General features: G+C 35.3%; 1 protein-coding gene across 1 annotated transcript in view; it reads right to left on the bottom strand.

Annotated features, from left to right (window-relative positions):
• Nucleotides 1-1,027: 1,027 nt before the first annotated feature.
• Nucleotides 1,028-8,982, bottom strand: part of ACADL (acyl-CoA dehydrogenase long chain) — a 50,428-nt gene continuing 42,473 nt past the window's right edge. The window contains exons 9-11 of the mRNA XM_060194013.1: nt 8,482-8,609; nt 5,791-5,877; nt 1,028-1,369 (exon numbers count right to left, since the gene is read on the bottom strand). Coding sequence (XP_060049996.1) covers nt 1,279-1,369; nt 5,791-5,877; nt 8,482-8,609 — 306 coding nt within the window. The 3' untranslated portion in view covers nt 1,028-1,278. The remainder of the gene's footprint in view (nt 1,370-5,790; nt 5,878-8,481; nt 8,610-8,982) is intronic.

Genomic DNA, 8,982 nt, shown 5'->3' with positions numbered 1-8,982 from the left:
TTATAATACAGAAATTGAACAAATGATTGCATCCTTTAAAAAAAAATAGAGTCTATAAAATCAGTTTTCCCTGGAGCTCCTTTGTAGTTACGGGCTTATTTCTTTAGCTCCTTCATTTTACCTGTTATTCTATTACTAGCACTGATTAGCACATATATTGACTGGTTTGTTTGTTTGTATTATATCTTTTTTTTTCTTCCTTTTTTACCAGAGCACTGTTCAGCTCTGGCATATGGTGGTTCAGGGGATTGAACCTGGGACTTTAAAGCCTCAGGCATGAGACTCTGTTTGCATAACCATTATGCTATCTACCCCTGTCCCTGCATTATATCTTTATTATTTATTTATTTTTTACCAGAGCACTGCTTAGCTCTGGCTTATGGTGGTGCTGGGCATTGAACATGGGACTTTAGAGCCTCAGGCACGAGCGTCTCTTTGCATAACCATTACGTTATCTACTCCTGTCCTGCATTTCATCTTTAACAGTCTGGCTTATGGGAAACACAAAATATTTGTTAAATGAAATATGTACACTATTCAAAAAATAAACATCACTGTTTTGATACTTATAGTAGTTACTTGACACTAAATGTGATTCATTCTTCTATGTCCTAGAAATTAAAGTTGGATGGAAGTCTATCTGGAGTCCAGCTGTCCATTGTTCAGAGAATCAATGGCATTTTCTAGTGAGCAAATACTTGTCGGAGTTCTAGGGGTCCAAGGCCATGAGAAAGGAAAGGGTCCTGCTTCAACTAGAACAGCTCCTCATTCATCAGTGTTTTGCATCAATTCTGCACAAGTTTTGTTTGAAGAAAGTGTTCCACTGCTTAACAGAGGCTTAAGTGGTAAGACATATTGGGGACTTTGGGAGAAAAAACAAACAGCTGAATTTATTTTACATTTTGTGTTGTATTTATTTTACATTTTGTGTTGTATTTATTTTTCCCTTTCAAAGTCAGTGTAATTGTATTACTACTGTTTTCAAGGTATCCAAAAAAAAAAAAAAAAAAACTCAAACACTTTGTGCTTCAGTTTAAAGATTTAATCTTTATCTTTTACCTGGATTAAAAAAAAAAGTTGACTATTATATGGGAGAATTTTCGAACTCTGGATTCAAAGATTTCTCCTCCTGTTGCACTAATTGTATATTTTGATTTCTTTTTCTATAGAATATAAAGACATGGCTAGTGTTTCCCCTTTCCAGTGTTCATTTAATCTTGAGATTTAAAACAAGATTAGTTGTAATAGGATTCCAGGATGTGGGCAGATGTCTACTTGTTATGGACGGACAATTTCTCTTGCAATCAGTTCCTTCATAATTTCATTGGTACCACCATAGATAGGCTGAACTCGGGCATCCACATAAGCTCTGGATAAATCAGAAAATAATTGAATCAATTAGTAAAAGGTGTTAGAAATTTTAAAATTGAAAACAAAAAATATTAGTTACCTTATTTATTTAGTGAACCCCAAACAATAAAATCCTTTATAAATTATACCTCTCCCAGTATGACATCCATCCTAGATTGATATAACTGATGGGCAATATTTTATTTTCTTATTAAATTTAACATATCACAAGAATTGAAATTTACTGATCTTGTAGAAATCAAAACAGAAAAACAAAATAACAAACTTTCTAGCATTCTTTTAGATTCTCCCACAATTATTTTACGTGAGGAATAATTTGATGCTTCAGAAAATATTACTTCCTACAAAGTTAACTAGTAACTTATTATTTTTTTATAGCAGTTAATATTCACTCCAGTGATGTATGAGGTTAAATACTGAGTGACTGAGTTCACTGCCACACAAAACCAAATAAATGTTATCAGGAATTCACTTTTGATAGGGATGACAGCAGGGCACTGAATAGATTATTTTCTTATTTTTTTCTCATCTCACCTGATTGTCTAAGCTCTAGGATCAGAGGATTTAAATATTATTATTGTTTTGCAGGTAACAAAAATGAGTTGCTGAGAAATTCACGTAGATACCAACAAGTGGTTATTGCTTAGTGGCTGGTAGTTTGAGAAGGTATGTATATCTGTCATAATTATTGTTATTTTACTACATAACAATATTTTCATTGGCCCAGGTGTTTAGGACAAATTATGAAGCATAGGATTTTCCTAGTAAATAAATTCAAACACATTTTTAAATTATGAAACTTGTTTATTTTAATTTTTTTTTTTTTTTTTTACCAAACAACTGATCCTTCTCCAGATGAATCTTGCTGTTTAAAATTAAAAAAAATAAATTTATGTGCCAACTTCCTCAGAAGATGATCAGTTTTGGACTTAATCCATCTACATATTCATCATGGTTTTTTCCAAACACTAGAAACTGGGTAAATATTTACTGGTTTTGATTTACTGTATGAGAAAGAAAACTTTGAGTCTGAAAACCCATCTTCTGAAGTCTAGATACATTTACTTTAGAAAATATCTTTTTCTTTTTGAACACATTCTGTTGTGTCCACAGACGTTTTTGAGCTGGATTGGGCTTTTTTCTCCCCCCCCCCCCCCACACACATTAAAGAAGTTCTAAAGGAGTAGGAATTGACAAAGGATAGTAGACCTTTTATAAGTTACTAATTAAATTCAGTCATCAACTGAAATTAACAGAGAAAGGCAGCAGAAGGAATGTTTAACCACAGAGATCAAGTTCTGTATCTTACTCAGGCAGTTCATCTAGCATGGCCGAGAAGTCATAAAAATGACAAAGCTTGGTGGCTGGGCAGTGGTACCCCTGGTTAAGAGCACACATTATAAAGCACAAGGAACCAGGTTCATGTCCCAGGGTCCTTACCTGCAGGGAGGACCCTGCAAGCAGTGAAGCTGGTCTGCAAGTGTGTCTTTTTCTCTCTCCCCCTTCCCTCTCAATTCTCTGTTCTTACTTAAAAGAATAAAATAAGACAAATAAAAATTTTAAAAAATGACAAGACTTAATTCTTGCAGATTCCCAAGTCTGACATAAGCTTGCATGCATAAGAGCATTGGAAAACAATCAGAAAAACAAACAAAAATGAAACAACTTAAGAGGCAAATAAGCACCTCTCAACTGCAAAGCCAAAGCTTAGCTCAACACACAAACACACACACACACACACACACACACACACACACACACACACACGCTTAATCTGAGGATATACCTAGATGTCTCCCTATCAAATCAGTCTATACACTGCATCCACACATTGCATAACATGCCTGATATTAAAGCTTTTTTTATGCATGAATCTATTACCTTTTTTTTTTTTTTTTTTTTTAAATCTTATACTACTCTCTTTCCTCTGTGTCTTTGGGAAAAGAAATTTCAGGCCAATTCTAAAGTTCATGCAATCTTTCAATTAACAAGCTGGTCAAGAAAGGATTTATGATTCCTTAAAAGAAATACAGATTTCTCAAATTGAAACTAGGAATTTCAAGTGAGCCATGGAGTTACAATTCTTGCTAACTACTAAATTGGAGGAATTGCCCCAAAGGCAATCTTGGGCCATGTTGGGTTGTTGGCTCGATTTTACCTCATATGCTTTCTCTGAAATGAGGTAAACAGGACAAACACTACCTGCCTACATTCTTAGCAGCTCTTGAAACAGCACAGTTATAAACATCATCTAAGATAAACAGCGTCTCTGCTTTTCTCTCTCTCTCCTTCTCTCTGTGTGTCTGAAGTAAAAAATAAAAGGCTGGGAGTGTATACATAAGGTGACAGCACTGCAAAAAATCCTCCCCCCATTATCACTGTAAATATTATGACTAAGATAAATTAATATTGTGAATAAAACATTAAAATATAGTAGGAAAATTAGTGATGTTTTAATTTATGCTAGCAAATCTCAGTATTCACTTCATGACTACATATAAATTTTCTTTTGTCTGCTTGAAATAGTTCTGAAAGAATACAACAAAAAATTACCAAAATCCAAGTCTAAGAGTTGATTCATAAGAGAAAATAAATCATTCAGTTATTTCATGCCTACATTTTCAAAGAAGGGAAAATCCCAACTGGTTGCTACCCTTTTTTTTTTTTTAATATTTTTTATATTTATTCCCTTTTGTTGCCCTTGTTGTTTTATTGTTGTAGTTATTAGTGTTGTTGTTATTGATGTCGTTGGACAGGACAGAGAGAAATGGAGATAGGAGGGGAAGACAGAGAGGGGGAGAGAAAGATAGACACCTGCAGACCTGCTTCACCGCCTGTGAAGGGACCCCCCACACACACGCAGGTGGTGAGTGTGTGTGTGGGGGCCTCGAACCGGTATTTTTATGAAAGTCCTTTAGCTTTGCACCACCTTCGCTTAACCCGCTGCGCTACCGCCCGACTCCCTCTCTCCTATGTTTCTAATAAACGAAATAAAGCTGCTGATCGATCAAAAACAGAAAAAAGAAAATGTATATGGAATAGGGAAGCTTCCAATGGAGGGGATATGACATGGAACTCTGGTGGTGCTTTTATTTTCTTTGTTTTTCTTTCTTTCTCTCTCTTCCTTTCTCTCTCTCTCTTTCTTTCTTTCTCTCTTTCAGAATTTATTTATTTATGAGAAAGATAGGAGGAGAGAGAGAAAGAACCAGACATCACTCTGGTACATGTGCAGCCGGGGATTGAACTCCGAACCTCATGCTTGAGAGTCCAACGCTTCATCCACTGCGCCACTTCCTGGACTGCAGCATTACTTTTCATAGTAAAAAATCAGAAGTAGGGTATCTGGAGGCAGCGCAGTGGGTTAAGCGCACGTGGTGCGCAAGGACCTGCATAAGGCTCCCGGTTCGAGCCCCCCAGCTCCCTACCTTCAGGGGTGGGAGTTCCTTCACAGGCGGTGAAGCAGGTCTGCAGGTGTCTACTTTCTCTCCCCCTCTCTACATTTCTCTCTGTCCTATCCAACAATGAATGACATCATCAACAGCAATAATAACCTCAACAAGGCTACAACAACAAGGGCAACAAAAGGGGGGGAAATGGCCTCCAGGAGCAGTGGATTCATGATGCAGGTACCGAGCCCCAGCAATAACCCTGGAGGCAATAAATAAATAAATAAATAAATAATCAGAAGTAACTAAATAATTATAGTATTCAATAAGATAACTATTATTTGACTATGAAAAAGTGATATAATGTTCCAAACAAAACTTTAGTATATGTTCAACAATTTGTTTGGCTTTCTGTGTTAACTCTTTTCAACCACCAGGTTCCAGATGCCAGCATGATGCGGACCAGACTTCCCTGGACAGATGACCCCACCAATGTGTCCTGGAGCTCTGCTTCCCCAGAGCCCCACCCTACTAGGGAAAGAGAGAGGCAGGCGTAGAGTATGGATTGACCAGTCAACGCTCATGTTCAGCGGGGAAGCAATTACAGAAGCCAGACCATCCACCTTCTGCATCCCACAATGACCTTGGGTCCATACTCCCAGAGGGATAAAGAATAGTAAAGCTATCAGGGGAGGGGATGGATAAGGAGTTCTGGTGGTGGGAATTGTGTGGAGTTGTACCCCTCTTATCCTATAGTTTTGTTAATGTCTCCTTTTTAAATAAATTTTAAAAATTAAAAAAAAAATTAAAAAACTTTAGTATAATGATTTCCTTCCCTTAAAAATGCTTTAAAAAACATCCTCCTGGTAAGCAGATAACAAAGCTGTTTTCATTTGTTTGAATGCATCCTAGTTACTTGGAAAATGAAAATCTCTTGCAACTCCTCTTCCTTGTAACTCAGTGTACAGTAAATAATGCTCTATTTTTGTTGTTCACATCATCCAGCAGAGTGTAACCCAACAGCTATACTCACTTGGCAATTGGGTATTCCCACATGTATCCCCAGCCTCCATGGAGCTGTACACAGTCATAGGCCACACTGTTTTGCAATTCAGATGCCCTAGATGAACAAAATAAGAAGCAGAGAAGGAACATTTCGGGCAGATTTTCATGAGGTGCTTTACTATCAGGAGACACACTGATTATTTCAAGGTATGCACTTATCAAACAATTAAAAGTGGCCTACGTGTCAATAATAGAATTTCATTATAAATTACAATGAAATAAATATCAGGATTTCTACATAACAAATAATTATTTCATCAACTATATTTCTTGTTGCGTTTTTTCTTATTTATTTATTTATTTTCTCTTTTGTTGCCCTTTATTTGTTGTTGTAGTTATTATTTTTGTTATTATTGATGTCGTTGTTGTTAGGTAGGACAGAGAGAAATGGAGGGAGGAGGGTAAGACAGAGAGGGGGAGAGACAGACACCTACAGACTGTTTCACTGCTTGTGAAGCGACTCCCCTGCAGGTGGGGAGCCAGGGGCTCGGGGATCCTTAACACCAGTCCTTGTGCTTTGCACCATATGCACTTAACCCGCTGTGCTACTGCCCAATTCCTGGTTGTGTTTTTTTAAGGTTAGAAGCAACATGGGAAAAGCCTAGATTACTATTAGATTTGAGCTACTTCAAGTCTGAAAGAATTTAGTAAACTCTTGATATGCTTACTTTACTTAGATTTCCTATTTCATCTATGTCCATAGTATAATCAATTATACAGCTATTTCTCTTGTGGTATATGTCTTAATAAGATACCTAGTATTTGACTATGAAAAAGAGTGATATAGTGTTCCAAATGAAACTTTAGTATAATGATTTCCTTCTCTTAAAAATGGTTAAAAAAAATCCTCCTGGTAAGCAGATAACAAAGCTGTTTTCATTTGTTTGAACACATCCTAGTTACTTGGAAAATGAAAATCTCTTGCACCTCCTCTTCCTTTCTTTAATGATGTCACTTCCTATTTAAATATTATAATTCAGAATTTCAATTACTATGAAAAAATATTTGAAAAAATGAAAATAAATGTGAAAACATAAGTAGTAACACTATCATATAGGACAATTATTAAAGATAATTTGGGAATTGCTATTCTTGAAGTATAACTATATTACTATAAAATACAAAGTTAATATTCTTTTTTGATCTTATCACAACACTCTCAACTGTCATTTCAATTCATATGATAATGTAACAGATATAGTCATATCAACACAAAAATGTTTATTAATTTTTTTCTGATTTATATTACAAATGTATAAAGCAAAGGACAGGTAAGCATAAGACACACTTTCCTACTTAAGATAAATTTTTAACTCACACCATAAGGCGAGTGAAGATATTTTTAAGAAATACAGTAACAATGTAATGATTAACAAACAAGACCCAGGAGGCAGCAATATTTGGAATACTATAAATTTTTGTGCATGGTAAATGTTTCAGTTATTTACTGGGATATGATCTGCTGATTCCTCTACTTTGCTAAACACCATTAGGTCTGTAAGTCTGAATTTTAAAGAACACTGAGGTCACTAGTTATTCAAATATCTTTTCCCAAAAAAGCAGTATTTTTTTAGACTAGTCAAATAACTTATTGTAAATGTCATTGTAAAATGTTTCCCCACAAAGTACAAGTGTCTAAAAATGCCATATCACTTTCAACTAGGTGGTTTTATTATCTTGGAGTCATCACATAAAACACCATTCTGCATTTTCCCCCATCCCCCTGATTGAGCTGAACATGAGTTAATGAATAATGATGGGAATTTTTTCTAGGTTACTTTTGGGCTAATGAAATGTGAGAATGTTTGTTTTAAAACAGAGGAAATCAACCTCACAGCCAGAATCTGTTTTAAACTATGTAATTCTTGAATCTTGAAATATACAAAACCTTATGGGGGGGTCTTTTTTTTTTTAAGATTTTATTTATTTATTTATTAATGAGAAACATAGGAGGAGAGAGAAAGAGCCAGACATCACTCTGGTACATGTGCTGCTGGGGACTGAACTCAGGACCTCATGCTTGAAAGTCTAATGCTTTATCCACTGCGCCACCTGCCGGACCACAAGCGGGGGTCCTTTTTTTAAAAACTGATTAATCTTTACACTTTTGCCAATAATTTTAAATGAGAATATAATTCATTCTAAGCAGGTTATATTTTCCTCTCACTTAATATAGCATGTGCATTTTTTCCTGAACAACCTTTCAGAACTTTCTTCATAACTAGAAGACATTTTGAATTAAAAAGAATCTCTTTTCTATTCAGTTATGCTCTTTTCACAGATATCAAATTTTGTTCCAGAGATAATTAAACTTAATTATTGTTATTAATTGAAAGAATCAGAATCCATTTCAGGAATCCTGCTTTACATTCATTTTTAGTTTCCTATATTGCCACTCAAGACAATTCGAAATTGATGAACCAATGAGTCATCCTATACCAGGCTTTTAATATTTTATTTTCAGTGGCAAGCTAAAAGTTAAACACCAACTTGAGTAATTTTTAGCACATTTTAAATAGACTTAAGAGAACCTTTTAGCATTTTTAAAAGTTAGTTTTTATTTATCCAGTTTTCTTTAAGACACTTGAAGGTTGAATTTAAAGTTGGCAAAATTCCACAAGTTTGTGCAAACACATTTTAATTACTATAGAGTACATACCAATATTTCGCCATGGAGGCAGTGGCAGAGTCTAGACGTTTCACTTCATGCAGCTGGAGACAGCTGTCCACAAAAGCTCTGGTTACACAGATGTGTGTTTTTAACTCTGCTAACTTATGCTGCACTGTCTTGAGTTTGAAAGAAAACAACAGAAGCTTAGTAGAAGTGCATACTTTGAGTTATTCAGCATATCATTACATAATAAACAATATTTAGAATAAAACAAGTGTAAGTATTGAGTTTCCGATTCAAAAAAAAAGCTTAACATTTGAAGTACTTTAAATTTAGCATCCACTTTTGGATCTACCACTCTGGTGGTAGAATTGTATGAATTGTACCCCTCTTATTTCACAATCTTGTTGATCACTATTAATTCACTAATAAAAAAAATAAGTTGTGGGAGTCGGGTGGTAGCACAGCGGGTTAAGTGCAGGTGGCGCAAAGTGCAAGAAGGACAGGCGTTAGGATCTTGCAGGGGAGTTGCTTCACAGGTGATGAAAC

Source organism: Erinaceus europaeus, chromosome 7 (assembly GCF_950295315.1).
Source record: "Erinaceus europaeus chromosome 7, mEriEur2.1, whole genome shotgun sequence".
In the NCBI taxonomy this organism is placed as follows: domain Eukaryota; kingdom Metazoa; phylum Chordata; class Mammalia; order Eulipotyphla; family Erinaceidae; genus Erinaceus; species Erinaceus europaeus.
Note: the sequence above shows the minus strand (reverse complement) of the source record. Positions and strands in the feature narration are given on the sequence as shown.